Source organism: Trichomycterus rosablanca, chromosome 18 (assembly GCF_030014385.1).
Source record: "Trichomycterus rosablanca isolate fTriRos1 chromosome 18, fTriRos1.hap1, whole genome shotgun sequence".
In the NCBI taxonomy this organism is placed as follows: domain Eukaryota; kingdom Metazoa; phylum Chordata; class Actinopteri; order Siluriformes; family Trichomycteridae; genus Trichomycterus; species Trichomycterus rosablanca.
This window is the reverse complement of record NC_086005.1, coordinates 23892184-23914937: the sequence shown is the minus strand read 5'-3', so window position 1 is coordinate 23914937 and position 22754 is coordinate 23892184. Positions and strand designations below refer to the sequence as shown.

At 38.1% G+C, this 22754-nt stretch overlaps 2 protein-coding genes across 2 annotated transcripts; one reads left to right on the top strand and one right to left on the bottom strand.

Moving 5' to 3' along the window:
* Window positions 1–3696: 3696 nt before the first annotated feature.
* On the top strand, window positions 3697–7144 carry slc46a3 (solute carrier family 46 member 3). Its single transcript, XM_063014775.1, has 6 exons — window positions 3697–3882; window positions 5121–5798; window positions 6288–6534; window positions 6642–6725; window positions 6804–6960; window positions 7036–7144. The coding sequence occupies exons 1-6, from the start codon at window positions 3697–3699 to the stop codon at window positions 7142–7144; spliced, it is 1461 nt and encodes a 486-aa protein (XP_062870845.1).
* Window positions 7145–8279: 1135 nt separating this feature from the next.
* On the bottom strand, window positions 8280–21060 carry stoml3b (stomatin (EPB72)-like 3b). The gene is made up of 7 exons (XM_063014210.1): window positions 20899–21060; window positions 11191–11294; window positions 10730–10802; window positions 10425–10507; window positions 9316–9519; window positions 8780–8914; window positions 8280–8677 (listed from the first exon to the last, which is right to left on the bottom strand). Exons 1-7 carry the CDS (start codon window positions 20963–20965, stop codon window positions 8489–8491), a joined length of 855 nt encoding a protein of 284 aa, XP_062870280.1. The 5' UTR covers window positions 20966–21060; the 3' UTR covers window positions 8280–8488.
* Window positions 21061–22754: the final 1694 nt, after the last annotated feature.

The window sequence follows — 22754 nt, the reverse complement described above, 5'->3', positions numbered from 1 at the left end:
TTCTACTGTAGATTAAGTGTTACGCCGAATTGCTACCTGCTATACTGCTAACAAAGAAACAAATGTCAGCTGTTTACTGGTGTTTTTTCTACACTCCAATCTTTCAATGGTGCTTTCACAAATTTGAAGACCAGCAAACACAAATAATGCTGTTTTAGCGTTTAGTGTCAGTTTTCTGGTATCGTTTTATTACAGTTCTTTAGTTCGTAAGTAACTATGCAGGAAATATTAAATAATGTTAGGTTTTAATTTCCGTCCCGTTTATCCACAGACGTGATCAAAGTACTGGCACCATTTCACCTTATAACCTCGTTATTCTAAAAATAAGTTGAAACTGACAGTAGTGTATTGTATATATTATTCATTATTTCACATTAACAGAACAAAAGCGTAGAAATGTTTTGTTTTTAACTATTTACAACTGAACAACTTACTTAAAACAATGGAATTTAGACAGCTACCTGTACTCAACACTTTGTAGCAGAGCCTTTTGAGGCAATGACTGCAATAAGGTGTTAAATGTCATTCTGAATAAGATTCTGCATTTCCTTACTTTGTTTGACCCACTCTTCTTTAGCAATCTGTTCCACCTCTCTGATCTTTGAGGGGCGACGTCTTCCTTTCACAAATTTTCAATAGGATAAGATACAGGACTCATAACAAACCACTTCAGAATGGTCCCATACTTTTTCTGTATTCATTTTTGACTGCTTTTTAATTCTTGAGTGTGTTTCAGGGCATTATCTTTATGACCTGCAACTAAGGCTTGGCTTTTTTATACTGGGCTGTTTGTCATACATATGTCAAATTGTCTTCATTGTACCATGTAAAGATTCAAGACATCATACTGAGCCTCTTACACATTTCACCATAGGCATGGTCATCAATTTTGTTGTTGTTTGATTTACCAAAAAAACTCTAAACCTATGTTTCCTTTGTTCAAAGCGCTTTCTTTTAGAGGGACTGTGGTTTGTCGACATGTATTTTGGCAAAGTCCAGCCTGGCCTTGTTTTATTCTGCCTATTTAAAAGTGATCCATATTTTAGTAAAATGCAAATGCTGTCTAAGTGACCATAGTGCAATATTCAACACTACAAAGATAAACTGTACCAGTGAACAGCAAAATGCAGGATACTAGTAACATACACTGATCAGCCATATCATTAAAACCACCTCCTTGTTTCTACACACATTGTCCATTTTATCGGCTTCAATAGATGAGCAATCGTCTTTGACTTTACTGAGAATGATCCACCACCTAAATAATACCTGCTCTGTGGGTTGAAGAATAGGGTGAAAGCAGGCTAAAAAGGTATGTAGAGAAACAGATGGACTACAGTCAGTAATTGTAGAACTACAAGGTGCTTCTATGTGGTAAGTGGAGCTGATGAAATGGACAGTGAGTGTAGAAACAAGGAGGTGGTTTTAGTGTTATGGCTGATCAGTGTATGTGCTACCTTGCATCATAGTGATTAATTTGTCTCCAAACTAAATAAACTGCGTCAGTACTGTTTAAATTAGTCATTAATGTATCAGTATTCATTGCTCCTGCATAATTATACACTATGGAACAGTACTGTAAAGCATAACAATTTCTTCATATCTGTATCATACAATATGTATGTTTTATAAACATTTTGTTTTTTAATAAGTGCACTCAAAGGAATGTGAATGTTTTTGGTTAGTCTTTATTTTTTAAATCATGTTGGAATATTTTTAATTGTGTTCAATATTAATTTAAAACAGAAAAGCTGCAAGTTGTACAGAGGCTCGTGTTTTACCATGATACAATGTTTTTCACCATGTTCCATAATGTAAATTAACTGTCAGTAAAAGGCCTCTGTTTTTGCTACTGTATTCCAAATATTACAGATATATTCCACAAGAAATGTGCACAACAGGTTCCCTACACTAACAGTCACATGCTATTAACAAATACAAAATAAAAGAATGAATGTACTTGATCCATTCCATATGGCCATGTGAGACAGGCCTTTTTAGTGCCTGACCCAACAATTTTTTGAATGTTCACAAACTCCTACAGACACATTGCAAAATCATAGGAAAGCTCATGGTGAAGTGTTCACTTACCTTTGGTCTTATAGTGAATATGTATACAGATTGGATTAATGTGCCTTGGTTTAAAGTACAGTAGCAAAAATATGGGTTAGTGTTAACACTAACTATCCTAAAGTTTTATAAGGTTTAATAATCTGAATCCGTACAATTCTACTCGTCGTTACAATAGATTATTGTATATATTCATTTGTTTTATAACTTATTGGGTAATTTAAAAATGAATGATTTTGGCCACTGCATAGAGAACATTGTTACTCCAGAACCTTACCAACCTCAGTCTGTGTAACTAAGCTGTGATATGAAATGTGTACTTTTTCTACACCTACTGCTTGGATAAATTTGGATAAATGAAAAAGTTTGCACTTCTATGAGTAGAATACGTTGAACACACAACTTTACTGTACAACATCACCACACAGTCTGTTCTGCTTTCTGTTTGTTTGGTAACTGAAACTACAGTCAGTAGTCACTTATCACATCATAACAGAGGTGCATGTTTTTTTACTGATCATCTCTTTTATGTGTGTGCTTTATCATCTTTCTTTTGTGATGGTCAACACTGTAATTGTAGCATAGTTACTATGAATATTAATATTAAGGAATGGAAAATATTTATACAACATTTGTATGTACTTTGGGGGTGGATATTAAAATATTACAGAGGGAACATTAAGCTGTTGTGTGTCAGTGTTGTTTTTTATTATTAATTCATGAGGCTGCATCCCGGTCAGGGTTGCGGCATGTATGGCCTTCTCGGAACCACCAGGCATAATACAGCAACATGGATGGGTGGATGGATGGATAGATAGATACTGTTTATTACATGGAGGTTGATCTATGATGTAGTGCTCTCTCTCTCTCTCTCTCTCTCTCTCTCTCTCTCTCTCTCTCTCTCTCTCTAGAGAACTGTTTCTTAGGGGATTAAGTAACTCTACAAACAAAACGTCAGCAGAGCCTTTGAGAACGTAATCTGTGCTCACCTGCTTAAAGCAACAATCTTTAATAACAAAGCGAAATCTAAGAAAAGTTGTGATTTCTTTTTAAAACTACTTTTAATGATTACATTTAATGGATTTAATATACTGTAAATGCTTGTGCTGCAATAAAGAACTGAACAGTGAAAATGGAAGGATAGACTCACATAGCACTACCAGGTAAGAATAATAACAGCTCGTCATGGCATCTGTACATTTGTAATAAACAGTTTATTACTTTAAAGCAAGTGTACATACAGTAAACATGCTATTTTGCATTCTTAAATTTAATGCAAGTTTATTTTATTACAAATTCCATAATCTGTATGACAATTTTAGTAAAAAGTTAAATCTTTAGACAATATGAAAAATTCTGCCTGTAAGTGAAATTTGCAGACATTAGTTTAAGGCAATTTTAGTAAGACCATGATCTATGGTCAGTTGAGACCAACATATGAGCTTTTTTGCCAGATAAATATATAATTAGGCTTTGCTAATCATATATATGTGTGGTTTCTCCACATGATGGAGTGATGATCAAGCAGCAGTGAATAAATGAATAAAATATTAGGTGATATATAAACACTGACCTGTCATTCATTTCTTGTTAATATTTCAGCAAAGTTAAAGAGCAGGAGGCCAGATGGGGTTTATAAGTATTGTTGAGCCTGTGGTGGGCCTGCATGCGTTCACCATGTTCATGACCTACCCACTGCTTCAGCAGTACGTCTACAGAAGACTGTGGGAACAACTGGGTGGCTTCCCATATCCCATCAGCATAAACCAATCACAGTGCTCTAACAACTACACCAACCTCAGCCTTCACCAGGTCAGCTGCATCCCACTGCTTCTTAACACCTCATCATAATGATAAAATAAATAAGAAATCTGACATAATTCTTACCTCTTTATTCTTCTTGTGTAACATTTTCTCTGCATTAAGAAAGCTAATGTGTTCCAATACGTGTTCTAAAAAAACAGAAAAAATAAAGATACAGAAATTGTATGTGAAAAATGTTAGACACACTGCCCACAAGCAAACAAAGCAATAATATTAATAAATGAATTAATAAAGCAATTAATAGGTCTTAAAAGTAATCTACTGTATAATGTTTGGAAAAAATAAACTGGCTGAATTTATTTTATTTAAAAATGTTGATGTGAGTATGAGTAGGTTAATGCTTTGTCACTTTTTAAATCATATATAACCCACATACAAGTACATTTCAATACTGAAATACAATACTGAACTATGTTTTAGAGCAGAAACTTCAAATTTTATTTTCTTAAGATGGCTTTTAAAAATGGAACAAATAAATAAAATCAAGATTCTAATCTACTCTCAACTACTTTTACAGCTTGGCATTAAAGAAAAACACTTTTCTTGCATAACTACCCATACATGCCCACATTAAGAACTGGTTCTGCAAAGAGACTCAGTGACAGCCGTAATTACTGGTCATTTGATTCTCACTGTTGGTCATTTTATACCAGGGTGGGGAGAATAAAAAACACTGAATACTGAAAACTAAACATACTGTACTGAGCTTAAAAGTGTTGGGACCCAACAAATTAAAAAAGTAATGAATAATTCAAAATTCACTATATGGCCAAAAAAGGTGACCAAATTCCAACTACTGGCACTAATATGAAGTTGCACTTCCTTTAAAGTTCTAAGCTTTTTTACATGATTTACACTGAGGAGTCAGTAACTGATACTGAACCAGAAGGGTGTTGCCAAAAAATTTTACTGAAACATTTGAAAAATTTAGGAGGGCTGTCCACATTATTTTGGTAATGTAGTGTAACTCATATTTAATTTTATGATTTAAAGTATTTATGTGTTTTGATTTAAGGGAGTTCTAGTTTATTTACAAAGCTTTAAGTTTATTTGAGTATTTATTTAATTGTTTTATACAATTTCACAGAATAAAAAATGAAATAATGCAATTTTACAAGGTTCATACAGTAAATTACATAAAAATTAAATATAGAGAAACCACATTTAAAATGTTACCTTCATCAAAACAATTTTTAAATACTTTCTTTCTGTGTTTTAACTTACAGGCTATACAGAAAGAGACTTCCTATTTCCTTTTGAAGAGTGAGCTGTTCTTTCTCTTTCCCTGCCTGTTCACCTCTGTGCTTCTAGTATCCTACAGTGACTACCGAGGTCGGAAGGTGGCCATGGTGCCCCCCTTGGTGGGCGATTTTCTCTTTACTCTGATTTACTTCACAGTGAGCTGGTATTCGCTTAGTCTTCACTACCTGCTAGGTGCTGCGTTGTTTTTCGGTCTGTTCGGGGGTCCCAGCACTGTGATCGGAGGTTGTTTCTCTTATGTAGCTGACCTCTGTGGAGATGAGAAACAAAAAAGAGAAAAGACCATCCGGATGGCCCGTTTAGAGATGATCCTGGGTGTGATGTCAGGTTTAGGTTCCCTTTGCACCGGTTTCTACATCCAGGCTGCCGGCTTCAGTTGGCCGTTTCTCACGGTGTCTGTGATTAATCTGCTCAACCTGTTTTATGTGCTAGTAGTTCTGAAGGAGTCTCATGGTCATCCAGGACAAAATATAACCCCAGATCAAAGTTTGTCCAGTCCAGAAGCAACTGCTGGGACTTCTCCTCCAGCTAGGCCAAAAGTCATGACCAGCCAGATTTACAGCATCTACCTGCTGTTTGCAGTGTCTACACGAAGACGGAAAATACTGCTGCTGATCATGCTGACCGCCTTCATCTTTTACAAGGTGATCCAAAACTAGATCTCTTGTTTTTTGCACACTTTTTTGTTGTTGATCTTATGTATATCAATGGTATTTTTTAAAGTTGCATTGTTTTTATGCTTTAAAACAGCGTTTCCCAACCTTTTTTGCACCACGGACCGGTTTCATATAAGATATAATTTCACGGACCGGCGGGGGGGGGGGGATTTCATAATGTTGCTCACAAACGATGTAAAATGAGACACTGCAACGAGACAATGCTTCCACCTAGGGGTGACAATAAGACAATAACACCCCAAATAGAAGCAGACCGGTACCGGTCCACGGCCCGGTAGTTGGGGACCACTGCTTTTAAATGATGAAACATTACTTTATGACCAGTGTAAAACATAAACTCATTTGAGCTTGTTCCTGTTTTTTTTAAAACTGTTCTTCTTGTTATACCCATATTTAGAATTTCAGGCTCACTAAGTTTAATATAACCTGTCTTTACTGTTTTTTAAAATTTCTCAGGTGGCCAAACTGGGTGGCATGTCGCTCTTCCTCCTGTACGAGCTAAACCCTCCACTGTGTTGGAGTGAGGTGCTTATTGGCTACGGATCTGCTCTTTCCACTTTAATCCACCTGAGCAGTTTTGCTGGTGTCTGGTTGCTGTCAAGGTGGCTGTCGGATGGTCACATCACCCTGCTCGGGCTGTTCTCTCTAGCTGCTGGCTTTCTAATGACTGCCTTCGCCAACACCTCACTGCTCATGTTCCTAGGTGTGTTAATTGCTTTTTCCTTGCAAAATGTGGTTGAATACTTGTACAGACAGGTAGAAAGTACATTGGCTGCAGCAGTAATGTGCCTGTGCTTTGTGGCTTTGCAGTTCGACTGCCCTTACTCCTGTCCATCATGCCTGCCCCTGTGATGCGTTCCATGATATCCAAGCTGGTGACCAACTCTGAGCAGGGTGAGTCTGCTGTACCACTTCACCCCTAAATGCATTTTTGGAAATATTGGTCTAATCTTCATTCTGGTTGTTCTTCAGGTGCTGCGTTTGCATGTGTGGCCCTTATGGAGATGCTGAGTATTGGGATGGAGTTCCCAGTGTTCAGTAGTATCTATGCTGCTTCCATCTCCTGGTTTGCAGGCCTCAGCTTTATTATAGCAGCGGGTCTAACCCTAATCCCAGCTATTCTGATTGGGTAAGTCTAAAAAACAAAAAAACAAAAGTAAAAGCTTAAATACCTAAGTACCTAATATTTTTGATTGTTGTGCAGTGCTGTGCTGTGGTTGCATTTGGACGTGAAGGAGGAGTCCCTTATGCTGATCACTGAAGATGACAGTGAAGCCAACAGTGGATCTGTGACCCTTCAGCTTTCACCGTAGCATGCTGGGAGACATTTTTCACTGCCAGTGTTATTTTCCACAGTGAAATCACACCACCACCAGTACTAAAATTATTAAGCTAATCATTTTGCAACTATCAGTACAGCAAGATAAAAAAAATATTATTGGACTGCTAATGTAACACCGTGTAATAATAATAATAATAATAATAATAATTTAATTACCACAGTTTTACCAGCTGGTGTTGCCCACGCTCATGCACCTTGGGGAACCGATGGCTACTCTCTGCACAAACTTGAGTTTAAACACGTACTCTCCTCCTCACCGGCTTGAATACATAAGACAGTGGGTTTCTTTAAATCTCCTCAAAACACCGTTCAATTTTGTCTTCTGTTATAATGTGACTGAAGCAGTGAGGACCTTTTTCTCAAAATTTCATATAACTTACTGCAGCTGCTGTCTTCCCAGGTCAACAGCACTAACCAACCTCATCACATAGTCACAAATGCATTGGCAACTTGGTGGTAGGCCAGAGTAGAAGTTTAATTTATTACAAATCTTTTATTTACATTATTTACAATTTTATAATTTAACATGTGAATGTTTTATATTATTTTCCCCCCAACTAAATTATAACACACTTTATTCTGTACAAAACTCATCAGAATTTGGGTGCTTCATGTCTAGATTAACAATATTTATTGTGTCCATGTAGAAGAAAAGAAACAATTTGCAAAATGTCACATAAGAAGGCAGATCAGTCCAGTAACACCATGCCTATTGTAAAATGTGGTGGTGGTAGCTTCATATTATAGAAATGCTTTGTAGCATCAGCTAGTGATGATGAAAAAAACAGCTTGACTTGGCCAAAATGTTTAAATTATGTTATAGCCTTTTAGCAAGATAATGAGCCAAAGCAACAGTGGAGTGGTCAAAAATAAAAAAAAATGTTTTATTATATCTACACAAATTATTTTTGGACTTTAGGATGTGCAAATGTCTTTATTATATTATTATTATTATTATTATTATTATTATTATTATTATTATTATTTATTGTTCATGAATGCAGAAAAAGGCAATATAGAATATAATGATACACATTGCAGTTTTATTCAATTAATTTGAATAAAAATAATAGATTCTAACAGAATAACAGACCCAGATACCAAATAATGAAACCAAGATCTGATTAAATTCACATTGTAAAATATATGACACGTAGAAATAGGCTGCAAATGAAGAAAATCTTAATGAAGAAAAGTCACTTAACAGAAGGAGTGTAACAAAATATCACATACAACATTAGACAGAATCTAAAAAGCAAAAATGTATCATTTTATGTTTAACAGACTGCCTGTAGAAATTTGATTTTATTTTATTTTACTTTTTAATAAAGTGGCCCAGGACGTCCATGGGCAGAGGGAAGATGATTGTGGAGTTCTTTTCGGCAGCGATGGTGTTAAGTGTCTGCAGGTAGCGTAGCTGCAAGGCTGACGGTGATTCCGAGATCACGAGAGAAGCCTCCTTCAGTGCTCGGGATGCGTTCATCTCACCCTCTGCAGCGATCACCTTCACAAATGAAAACATACAAGGTTCAGATGCATGATGCAGAAGCAAAGAATTGGTATCAGAGTAGCATGAATAATTAATTTATTTTTATGACACTCTGACCTTAGCTCTGGCCTCGCGGGTGGCCTCCGCCTCGGCTGCCATGGCCCTCTGAAGTTGCTGAGGCAGCTTCACGTCCTTAATCTCCACACGCTCGACCTTAATGCCCCATGAGTCTGTAGCCTCATCCAGAGTCACCTGCATGAGAAATGAGAAATGAGAAGTTGAGTTAAAAAAAAGTCAACTAAACTGTCATAGAGTCATAGGTGCACCCCAATTCTTCAGCAACGTACACAATACAAATTCAAATATTTCAATTCAAAACTAAAGGCACTAATAAAAGGACAACCTTCCCTTCCCACCACCTTTGTGGCTAAACATTCTCCACTTTTCTTGGAATTTCTTTCCAATAGAATTTGGAGAATCTCTTTGAGAATTTGTGCCCATTCAGTCATGCTAGAACAGCAAAATGTCATCCCCAAGCTGTTGCTATGTGGCTAAATCACCTAAACCCAATAGTTAGAAGTGTTATGGTGTCCACATACATCTACAGAATATAAAATCTCACCCCTCAGCCTTTCTCAGTCTCCTTTTCTTACCTGCATGCTGTGGGAGATTCCCTCACGGTCTGAAAGCACCTCGGCTAGGTTCTTAGTGCCAAGGACATTCCTCAGGGTGGTCTGGGCGAGCAGACGTGTGCAGTAATCAGCACTGGTAACGTTAGCCACAGAAGCGATGGGGTCGCTCACCCTGAAGTACACAACTCCATCTACACTCACTGTCACAGAGTCCTTCGTCAAAATCTATAACCAACAGGGATAGTAACGTCAGCATAAAGATGGTTTGTATAATATTATAATACAGTGTTTTTTTTTTTTTTTTTTGCTCTTTACTTTAACAAAGACGGAAAGATGAATTAATTACATATAATACACTCCAGTGTACTCATTTATACCTGAACATATTTCGAAGTAGAAATCAAACAAAGTAGAAAAATGACAACCCCCTTACAGACAGGGACTGGGGTTAGGTTTAAAACCAGCACCCACTATATTTGCTGCGCCACTGTGACCCCAATTAAGGTGTTATCCTCATTTTAATCGAAATAACTGACATTTACATTTTCCCTAAACTAGTAACACATAAGAAATTTTTTTACATCACTATTAAACAGAAGGGTGAATAATTATATATATATATATATATATATATATATATATATATATATATATATATACTGTATATATATATATTGAATAAGGTTCGGAACTTCGCAACCTCCGCCATGCTTTATAATTGTGATATTGTAATATTTTTATACGGATGTTTCTTGCAAGTTTTAGTCCCATCTATACACGTTGTGTTGCAGTATCCAGGTGGTCTTATAAACTTAATACATTATACATTTATAATACATTTATGATCATTCGAATTTGTTTTGATTGGGAATAGGAGTTACATGGACAGCTCGTACTTGAGAAAAGCAGATTTGTCTTTGGTGCTTTTTAATAGTACAACAATCCACCCTTAATATTACTTTAAAAAGATATTTGTTAACCCGCAGTTTTGCATACCTTCTCATATGTTAATTAATGACTTGGATAAAAATGATACCATATTTTAATAAGGCAGGAGTGAAATGTAATTCCAAAGGGTTCACAAACTTTTTTTTCTGAAATCTATTGTATATGTTGTGTGTCTTGCGTACCTCTTGTGGAGGGATGTCGAATGATACTGTTCTCATGTCTACCTTCACAAAGCTGTCAGTGCAGGGAATGACGAAGAAGATGCCTGATGTGTTGGTAGTTTGGAAACAAAAAAAGTCATAATTTTGTTATAATTAAATGCGGTATCATAAATGTTGTATTAAATATCAGGAGATTTTTTCCATTCTTATCGCAATACAGAAAACATGTCAAAATTATTATCATACATAATTATTTTGCAGGCTGGAAAAATGTCACTAAGACCTATTGAGTAGTACTAGTTACTTTGAAGTAGCGGGTTACTTGCCTGGTCCTTTTGCCCGCCTGGCTGTGATGCGGCCTAGTCGGAATATTACAGCACGTTCATACTCTTTCACAATCTGTATCAGGGCCAAAAAGTGTATCGCATTAAAAACAACATAGTTTGGCATCTATTGTGTATCTATTGTGTTCTATTTGCGTCTATAGAGATTTGTACAATGAATCTGAACTATCATTTTGGTTAAACTTAGGTAATATTTAAAAGCATGCATGTCAGTTTTCGAAGTTCAGTCAAATCCTGCACTTATAGTAGGGCACATTTATAGAAATAATGTCTTTTTCTTAAATATGTGGGCAAAGGTTCCAGTTATAATGAAGAATATATATTATTGCTATATATCTAGAATATAATCCAATCAGACAAAGTCAGCTTTGTATTTATTATACCTATCTAGTTACTACTTGTCCATGTAACAAAATGGAACTAAAAGCGCTGTGCATTTGTACCTTGATCCCAATAAAAACAGTGACTGGAAAGCACAGCACTGAGAAAATACTGGAAAGAATTACAAGGATCCATCCACAGAAACCAAGGCCAGGTTTACTGTCATCTGTAACCAGTAAACACAAAAAACAGAAAAAAATCATGATTAGACACAGAATAGTAATTAGTCAAATTTACCATCTCTTTAACTAAACTTAATCAGAGCACAAATTTGATGACTAGTTTATTGAATATTGAAGTTACAGCATTTCGAAACGTTCCACAATAAGCAGTTAAAAAAATCCAGAGCATAGATGGGTCGTTGCTCACGACTTTGTGACAAACTTTGTCAGAAAATTGTCAAATAATTCAAAAAGAGTACATGTGCTTGTCTGGTATATATACTGGTGCTGGTCATAAAATTAGAATATCATGAAAAAGTTGATTTATTTCAGTAATTCCATTCAAAAAGTGAAACTTGTATATTATATTCATTCATTACACACAGACTGATATATTTCAAATGTTTATTTCTTTTAATGTTGATGATTATAACTGACTACTAATGAAAACCCCAAATTCAGTATCTCAGAAAATTAGAATATTGTGACAAGGTACAATATTGAAGACACCTGGTGCCACACTCTAATCAGCTAATTAACTCAAAACACCTGCAAAGGCTTTTAAATGGTCTCTCAGTCTAGTTCTGTAGGCTACACAATCATGGGAAAGACTGCTGACTTGACAGTTGTCCAAAAGACGACCATTGACACCTTGCACAAGGAGGGCAAGACACAAAAGGTCATTGCTAAAGAGGCTGGCTGTCCACAGAGCTCTGTGTCCAAGCACATTAATAGAGAGGCGAAGGGAAGGAAAAGATGTGGTAGAAAAAAGTGTACAAGCAATAGGGATAACCGCACCCTGGAGAGGATTGTGAAACAAAACCCATTCAAAAATGTGGGGGAGATTCACAAAGAGTGGACTGCAGCTGGAGTCAGTGCTTCAAGAACCACCACGCACAGACGTATGCAAGACATGGGTTTCAGCTGTCGCATTCCTTGTGTCAAGCCACTCTTGAACAAGAGACAGCGTCAGAAGCGTCTCGCCTGGGCTAAAGACAAAAAGGACTGCTGAGTGGTCCAAAGTTATGTTCTCTGATGAAAGTAAATTTTGCATTACCTTTGGAAATCAAGGTCCCAGAGTCTGGAGGAAGAGAGGAGAGGCACAGAATCCACGTTGCTTGAGGTCCAGTGTAAAGTTTCCACAGTCAGTGATGGTTTGGAGTGCCATGTCATCTGCTGGTGTTGGTCCACTGTGTTTTCTGAGGTCCAAGGTCAACACAGCCATCTACCAGAAAGTTTTAGAGCACTTCATGCTTCCTGCTGCTGACCAACTTTATGGAGATGCAGATTAAATTTTCCGACAGGACTTGGCACCTGCACACAGTGCCAAAGCTACCAGTACCTGGTTTAAGGACCATGGTATCCCTGTTCTTAATTGGCCAGCAAACTCGCCTGACCTTAACCCCATAGAAAATCTATGGGGTATTGTGAAGAGGAAGATGCGATACGCCAGACCCAACAATTCAGAAGAGCTGAAGGCCACTATCAGAGCAACCTGGGCTCTCATAACACCTGAGCAGTGCCACAGACTGATGGACTCCATGCCAAAAGGAGCCCCAACTAAGTATTGAGTGCTGTACATGCTCATACTTTTCATGTTCATACTTTTCAGTTGGCCAACATTTCTAAAAATCCTTTTTTTGTATTGGTCTTAAGTAATATTCTAATTTTCTGAGATACTGAATTTGGGGTTTTCATTAGTTGTCAGTTAAAAGAAATAAACATTTGAAATATATCAGTCTGTGTGTAATGAATGAATATAATATACAAGTTTCACTTTTTGAATGGAATTACTGAAATAAATCAACTTTTTCATGATATTCAAATTTTATGACCTGTATATATATAAATATATACAGTATATATATATATATATATATATATACAGTGTATCACAAAAGTGAGTACACCCCTCACATTTCTGCAAATATTTTATTATATCTTTTCATGGGACAACACTATAGAAATAAAACTTGGATATAACTTAGAGTAGTCAGTGTACAACTTGTATAGCAGTGTAGATTTACTGTCTTCTGAAAATAACTCAACACACAGCCATTAATGTCTAAATGACTGGCAACATAAGTGAGTACACCCCACAGTGAACATGTCCAAATTGTGCCCAAAGTGTCAATATTTTGTGTGACCACCATTATTATCCAGCACTGCCTTAACCCTCCTGGGCATGGAATTCACCAGAGCTGCACAGGTTGCTACTGGAATCCTCTTCCACTCCTCCATGATGACATCACGGAGCTGGTGGATGTTAGACACCTTGAACTCCTCCACCTTCCACTTGAGGATGCGCCACAGGTGCTCAATTGGGTTTAGTCCATCACCTTTACCTTCAGCTTCCTCAGCAAGGCAGTTGTCATCTTGGAGGTTGTGTTTGGGGTCGTTATCCTGTTGGAAAACTGCCATGAGGCCCAGTTTTCGAAGGGAGGGGATCATGCTCTGTTTCAGAATGTCACAGTACATGTTGGAATTCATGTTTCCCTCAATGAACTGCAGCTCCCCAGTGCCAGCAACACTCATGCAGCCCAAGACCATGATGCTACCACCACCATGCTTGACTGTAGGCAAGATACAGTTGTCTTGGTACTTCTCACCAGGGCGCCGCCACACATGCTGGACACCATCTGAGCCAAACAAGTTTATCTTGGTCTCGTCAGACCACAGGGCATTTCAGTAATCCATGTTCTTGGACTGCTTGTCTTCAGCAAACTGTTTGCGGGCTTTCTTGTGCGTCAGCTTCCTTCTGGGATGACGACCATGCAGACCGAGTTGATGCAGTGTGCGGCGTATGGTCTGAGCACTGACAGGCTGACCTCCCACATCTTCAACCTCTGCAGCAATGCTGGCAGCACTCATGTGTCTATTTTTTAAAGCCAACCTCTGGATATGACGCCGAACACGTGGACTCAACTTCTTTGGTCGACCCTGGCGAAGCCTGTTCCGAGTGGAACCTGTCCTGGAAAACCGCTGTATGACCTTGGCCACCATGCTGTAGCTCAGTTTCAGGGTGTTAGCAATCTTCTTATAGCCCAGGCCATCTTTGTGGAGAGCAACAATTCTATTTCTCACATCCTCAGAGAGTTCTTTGCCATGAGGTGCCATGTTGAATATCCAGTGGCCAGTATGAGAGAATTGTACCCAAAACACCAAATTTAACAGCCCTGCTCCCCATTTACACCTGGGACCTTGACACATGACACCAGGGAGGGACAACGACACATTTGGGCACAATTTGGACATGTTCACTGTGAGGTGTACTCACTTATGTTGCCAGCTATTTAGACATTAATGGCTGTGTGTTGAGTTATTTTCAGAAGACAGTAAATCTACACTGCTATACAAGCTGTACACTGACTACTCCAAGTTATATCCAAGTTTCATGTCTATAGTGTTGTCCCATGAAAAGATATAATGAAATATTTGCAGAAATGTGAGGGGTGTACTGACTTTTGTGATACACTATACAGTGTATCACAAAAGTGAGTACACCCCTCACATTTCTGCAAATATTTCATTATATCTTTTCATGGGACAACACTATAGACATGAAACTTGGATATAACTTAGAGTAGTCAGTGTACAGCTTGTATAGCAGTGTAGATTTACTGTCTTCTGAAAATAACTCAACACACAGCCATTAATGTCTAAATAGCTGGCAACATAAGTGAGTACACCCCACAGTGAACATGTCCAAATTGTGCCCAAATGTGTCGTTGTCCCTCCCTGGTGTCATGTGTCAAGGTCCCAGGTGTAAATGGGGAGCAGGGCTGTTAAATTTGGTGTTTTGGGTACAATTCTCTCATACTGGCCACTGGATATTCAACATGGCACCTCATGGCAAAGAACTCTCTGAGGATGTGAGAAATAGAATTGTTGCTCTCCACAAAGATGGCCTGGGCTATAAGAAGACTGCAAACACCCTGAAACTGAGCTACAGCATGGTGGCCAAGGTCATACAGCGGTTTTCCAGGACAGGTTCCACTCGGAACAGGCTTCGCCAGGGTCGACCAAAGAAGTTGAGTCCACGTGTTCGGCGTCATATCCAGAGGTTGGCTTTAAAAAATAGACACATGAGTGCTGCCAGCATTGCTGCAGAGGTTGAAGACGTGGGAGGTCAGCCTGTAAGTGCTCAGACCATACGCCGCACACTGCATCAACTCGGTCTGCATGGTCGTCATCCCAGAAGGAAGCTGACGCACAAGAAAGCCCGCAAACAGTTTGCTGAAGACAAGCAGTCCAAGAACATGGATTACTGGAATGCCCTGTGGTCTGACGAGACCAAGATAAACTTGTTTGGCTCAGATGGTGTCCAGCATGTGTGGCGGCGCCCTGGTGAGAAGTACCAAGACAACTGTATCTTGCCTACAGTCAAGCATGGTGGTGGTAGCATCATGGTCTTGGGCTGCATGAGTGTTGCTGGCACTGGGGAGCTGCAGTTCATTGAGGGAAACATGAATTCCAACATGTACTGTGACATTCTGAAACAGAGCATGATCCCCTCCCTTCGAAAACTGGGCCTCATGGCAGTTTTCCAACAGGATAACGACCCCAAACACAACCTCCAAGATGACAACTGCCTTGCTGAGGAAGCTGAAGGTAAAGGTGATGGACTAAACCCAATTGAGCACCTGTGGCGCATCCTCAAGTGGAAGGTGGAGGAGTTCAAGGTGTCTAACATCCACCAGCTCCATGATGTCATCATGGAGGAGTGGAAGAGGATTCCAGTAGCAACCTGTGCAGCTCTGGTGAATTCCATGCCCAGGAGGGTTAAGGCAGTGCTGGATAATAATGGTGGTCACACAAAATATTGACACTTTGGGCACAATTTGGACATGTTCACTGTGGGGTGTACTCACTTATGTTGCCAGCCATTTAGACATTAATGGCTGTGTGTTGAGTTCTTTTCAGAAGACAGTAAATCTACACTGCTATACACGCTGTACACTGACTACTCTAAGTTATACCCAAGTTTCATGTCTATAGTGTTGTCCCATAAAAAGATATAATGAAATATTTGCAGAAATGTGAGGGGTGTACTCACTTTTGTGATACACTGTATATATATATATATATATAGAGAGAGAGAGAGAGAGAGAGAGAGAGAGAGAGAGAGAGAGAGAGAGAGAGAGAGAGAGGAAAAATTCGTCTGACCTTTTATTTATTTCTATTTCATTTTTAGAATATATATCAGTTTTTAGATAATTTTCATTTATATAATGAAATATATATATATATATATATATATATATATATATATATATATTTAATTTTCTTTTTTTTTTACAGCATATTTCTCTTAATTTTTATTAACTTTTAATTTCAATTTTCAGATTTTCGTCATGGGGAAATAAAAAACCTTGGCTAAGTCACAAGGCTTAACGTGCACACTCTGCATGAAACAAATCACGTTTGCTGTGGTAAGTTCCTGCCGTGTGCAATCATTTCTGGTTGCACGTATCTTATCAGCTGTATATAGGGCAGTACAGACTACGTGTGGGATGGGTAGAAACTGCAAATGGTGGTTTATGTAATATTAAAAAGTCCTGTGTTAGTTTCTCACATCTGTATTATGTAAATTGTAACAGTGGAGCAATACAGGAACATTTTATATTCTGTGTTGAGGTGGTCGAGCGGCTAACCCACCACTGCTGAGATCTCCAGCTCTCAAATTGAAATCTCAGCTGTGCTATCAGCTGACCGGGCACCTACACTGACTTAATTGGTTCTGTCTAAGGGTGGCTGGTTAGACTTGTGTGCATCTGCTCTTTCTTTGAATCCTAATTCATGATGCTTTTCATGAACAGTTCTTCCTCATTTAACTTCGAATGTAGGATATTTTAATCCTCCAGTGCAGTAAAATCTTTGCAGCTTGACACAAAACCCACTTTGGCTGAGATGGCTCGGAGGCTAACAAATGCCTCATTTTGCCTGCTGAGCTATTGGATTTAGATGTTTCCACTTTACGAGTTCACCAGGGTTGCTCTAGCAGGGCATACACTTTACAGTTGACTTGTTAAAAAAAATTACATCCTTTGTGCGTGTGTATATTTAATTTCTTTATAAACTACCTGTATGTGTGCTTACTTTTATGCACCTGTTGGTATTAGATGTCTCATAAAACAGAATCCACAAATAATATTAAGTAATCAATTGTGTTAAGCTGTTCCTAAAATAATATTATGTACACATTCATATCCATCACATTCTATAATGCTTTGTCACACACACATTATCACAAAGACTTAAGAAAGACAAAGATCTGTGTTTGTGTGTGTGTGCATGTGTGTGTAAAGGCTGAACAATAACCCACATTAAATAATATTTACTCAGCACATAAGAGCAGATCGGCAGGACTGTTTATAATACTCTCTAACCTCTTCCTGCTCAGGGTGCTTTACAATTTTTGCCTTATTGTGGTTGCTGTGTGGTTTAACATCTTTGCACTGCAAGATTTGATTTCCAATAAGTGACAAGTGAGCCCATCACAAATGTTGAACATTTAGTAAAAATTAGCAAAACCGAGCACGGTTATGACTGGTTACTCAGATACCAAGAAACCCAGGAGTGCCAGGCCATTCTATAAAAGCTAGATAAGCTGAGTTTTATGTTTGCACAGTTTCCCTTTAGTCCACAACTGTTTGCTGATAATATCTAGACTGGTTTAAGTGTGAAACCGCATGACGGGGTGCAATGACGCCAACACAGGCAGATTTTGGAAAAACAACCTGATGCAAAACTCATCTGCAAACTGTGCACCTTTCAATCCACATACTTAAAGAAATACATTGCAGCAGGGAAGCACAGGTTTACTCTGGGTACTGTGGTTTCTTAAGATGTACCAGTAGATACATTTAAATAAGTAAATAAGTAATTGGTTGAGCGTTGGTGTATTTTCACCTTGCGCCCAGTGTATCTGGGTAGGCCCCGGACCCTTGGACCCAAGGCAACTCTGATTCAAATTAAATAGTTACTAACATTTAATCTATAAACAAAAGTGTTTATCTGCCTCATTTATACTTGGTTGGAATACAGCCATTATTCTTTTTATTTGGTCTTATTTAATTTTAAACTTGATGGAGCAACTTGTGAGTGGAAATTAGGATTTTATCCAGAATCTTGGTATTATGCACAAGGTTCAAATAACCTTGGAGAAGTGTGGGGTCTGCCCCTCCTAATTAATACTTGGACACCCTAAAAAAGGGTTAAAACAACAGTTGGGGTGTCATTAATAAAGCAACCTTAATTAAGATGCAACTAACAATGGGAGTGAAGGCAGGCAGACAGGGGGAGAAACGGTACGGGTCACTTCAAGGGTGTCTGAAATTGTATTCTTCCAGGAGTGAATTTGGGATACATAAAGCTGATATTATAAAGTTAATCTGATCAGATTGATAGTTCCTACTACTGAAACTAAACCCCTTAATGCTATAATGCTACCACCACTGTATTTTACACTGACAGTGGTGTTACCTGGTGTTTTTAGATGTATACAGTTAAGATTGTCTCATGATCTTTTTTTAGATCCTTCTTCAGACATTCTCTTTAATTAGGTACTTGTTTTAAATGCTCATCTTCCTTCATTTTATTTTGTTCTGTGGACAGTCTTGGTTATATTGATAGACCTTGTAAACACTGTGAAATACCTCATTAAAGGGCCACTTTCCATGCCATCATTTTCTTTTACAATCAAGATCATAAGAATAAAAGAATAACAAAAGAAAAGATCATAAGAATTCCGCTCTCAGTGTACCAGGTGTAAGGAGCTGTCAGGGGCTTGATGCCAAACATACAGTGCCTTGCAAAAGTATTCGGCCCCCTTGAACTTTTCAACCTTTTGCCACATTTCAGGCTTCAAACATAACGATATGAAATTGTAATTTTTTGTGAAGAATCAACAACAAGTGGGACACAATCGTGAAGTGGAACGAAATTTATTGGATATTTTAAACTTTTTTTAGAAATAAAAAACTAAAAAGTGGGGCGTGCAATATTATTCGGCCCCTTTACTTTCAGTGCAGCAAACTCACTCCAGAAGTTCAGTGAGGATCTCTGAATGATCCAATGTTGACCTAAATGACTGATGGTGATAAATAGAATCCACCTGTGTGTAATCAAGTCTCCGTATAAATGCACCTGCTCTGTGATAGTCTCAGAGTTCTGTTTAAAGCGCAGAGAGCATCATGAAGACCAAGGAACACACCAGGCAGGTCCGAGATACTGTTGTGGAGAAGTTTAAAGCCGGATTTGGATACAAAAAGATTTCCCAAGCTTTAAACATCTTAAGGAGCACTGTGCAAGCGATTATATTGAAATGGAAGGAGTATCAGACCACTGCAAATCTACCAAGACCCGGCCGTCCCTCTAAACTTTCAGCTCAAACAAGGAGAAGACTGATCAGAGATGCAGCCAAGAGGCCCATGATCACTCTGAATGAACTGCAGAAATCTACAGCTGAGGTGGGAGACTCTGTCCATAGGACACAATCAGTCGTACACTGCACAAATCTGGCCTTTATGGAAGAGTGGCAAGAAGAAAGCCATTTCTCAAAGATATCTATAAAAAGTCACCTGGGAGACACACCAAACATGTGGAAGAAGGTGCTCTGGTCAGATGAAACCAAAATCGAACTTTTTGGCCACAATGCAAAACGTTATGTTTGGCGTAAAAGCAACACAGCTCATCACCCTGAACACACCATCCCCACTGTCAAACATGGTGGTGGCAGCATCATGGTTTGGGCCTGCTTTTCTTCAGCAGGGACAGGGAAGATGGTTAAAATTGATGGGAAGATGGATGGAGCCAAATACAGGACCATTCTGGAAGAAAACCTGTTGCAGTCTGCAAAAGACCTGAGACTGGGATGGAGATTTATCTTCCAACAAGACAATGATCCAAAACATAAAGCAAAATCTACAATGAAATGGTTCACAAATAAACGTATCCAGGTGTTAGAATGGCCAAGTCAAAGTCCAGACCTGAATCCCATCGAGAATCTGTGGAAAGAGCTGAAAACTGCTGTTCACAAACGCTCTCCATCCAACCTCACTGAGCTCGAGCTGTTTTGCAAGGAAGAATGGGCAAAAATTTCTGTCTCTCGATGTGCAAAACTGGTAGAGACATACCCCAAGCGACTTGCAGCTGTAATCGCAGCAAAAGGTGGCGCTACAAAGTATTAACGCAAGGGGGCTGAATAATATTGCACGCCCCACTTTTTAGTTTTTTATTTCTAAAAAAAGTTTAAAATATCCAATAAATTTCGTTCCACTTCACGATTGTGTCCCACTTGTTGTTGATTCTTCACAAAAAATTACAATTTCATATCGTTATGTTTGAAGCCTGAAATGTGGCAAAAGGTTGAAAAGTTCAAGGGGGCCGAATACTTTTGCAAGGCACTGTACAAGCCACAATAAGAATAATACAAGCATAGTAATTTTATGTAACATACTTTTTAATTTTGTATAACTATTATGACATACAAAGGGTGTCTGCAAAGTAACATACATGCTAGAGAAAGACAAAAGTAACTAAATAAGGTAGATTTTAATGGAATGGACAGACAAAGAAAGACAAAGTTACATGAAAACATTGACTCACTTATTAAGTCTTGCTTGCTGGCATGTCCTCTCTCTATTTGGCTCTCTATTTGGCTCTCCATTTCCATCTAACAGTGTCTCTTTAGAGCAGTGATTGTGTGAATATGACTGCTTGCAGTGCTATGAGTACAGTGCTTAAAAGGTGTGGCTTTATATGGAAGGACTGTCGTTAGGAAATGACTGAGTTAAATGCCTTGTGACTTATTGTGTAATCACCTGAAAGACCATTAGCTTCTGATCTGGATGTAAATCATGGTCCATAGTCCATAGTCCAAAGTCCATAGTCCAAAACGAAATGATTATGCCAGTGACTACTAAAGAATTAATAAGAAAAAAAGAAATAATGGAAATAAAAAACAAAATACAATTTCTGTATTACAAAGAAAGATCTAGTATTATTGCACAAATGCACAAACCTGACAACCAAATTTAAAGTAGAATTACCATTTGCCTCCAGAACAGCTTTAATCCTTTTTAGAATTGTTTTGTACACGTCCAGTTGGTTTCTTACCAGATGTTGGTTCTTTGAGAGATGAGCAAGGTGGATCCGCTTTATTCTTCACTCCTATGAAGGTTCAGTAACATTTAAACAAAACTGGTTTGTCAAGGCAATGGGAGACTTTACCTGATTGGCCATCAAACTGTTTCTAAATAATTTTAGCAATATATATGGTGCCATTTTAATGGAATATTTGATTAAATAGAATAATTAGCCATTGATTGCGAAGCAACCATGACACTGAGAATTATTATCGAATAGATGTCTATATCATTATAAATCATCCATTATATTTAATACTTGGTGGCAAAAGGTTTCAGATGACAGAATGACAGTCCTGTCACAGATTCCAGCTTCATGAAGCTTACTAGGTACAGACTAGCTGATAGATGTGCTTGTTTAGTTCTGTGATTGTTTCTGTGGCTGTGTATTTTTGGGGCAACTATCTTTTAGTGTTGTCTATTCCTCTCATTGAGCTTCTACCTGCTTCCTTTTTCTTTTAGCTGATACAATTTGTCCATGTTGTCCATCGCTGTGACCTTTTGATTTTTTTGAGAGATAAATGACGATGATTTCGGCAAACACAGTTTGTCCACATTCGAACTTCATTAATTGCTCATGTTGATTTGAAATGACTCATATGCACATGTTAGGCTCATTGTTAGCAGCAAGGAAGACCCAGGAGATCAAGGTACCAAGGTAGGCTTTTGTTTTCTTGACTTTTATAAGCAAATTGAACTTGGTTTACACCCCGTCCTGTTACAACCTCGCCCAAACCACATCTCACCTCCTTTCCCATAAGATAGCGTATCTCATGTTTGTTGTACCATTAAGAAATAATTTTCTATTTTTTTAGTTTGTAAATTGTGGATCATAACCAGATGAATATACAATCAGAGCTGGTGTCCAATAAAAGGCAAAAAATCTCCTGAGTCTGTAATGAAACCAGAGTTTATGGCAAAGCTGGACACTTAACAGCTCATCTGTAGTAACAGTCTAGTCAGCTGGTGTCCAATAAATGCAACAAATCATGGGCTTTTATTTACATAAATAATAAATATAACAATTAATACATTGATGAATGAGAGATGGTAATGTACAGTGTTGCAGAACATGATGAGAGCAAGCAGTAAAAGGCAGAATGACCTTGTGACTCATGCTGTAAATCACATTCCTGAGCCCTGTTATCTCCAATAGTAAAAAGTATTGCTCTTTTATCTATTTCTGCACACCCAATTCCAGGTGGGTCAGTATTGGGGCACCACTGCATTTCTAATTAATGAATTAGTGTTTCAGCCAAAACAATTGCTGACTGATGTAATAACTTAATCTACAAAGACATAAAGAAACTCCACTGA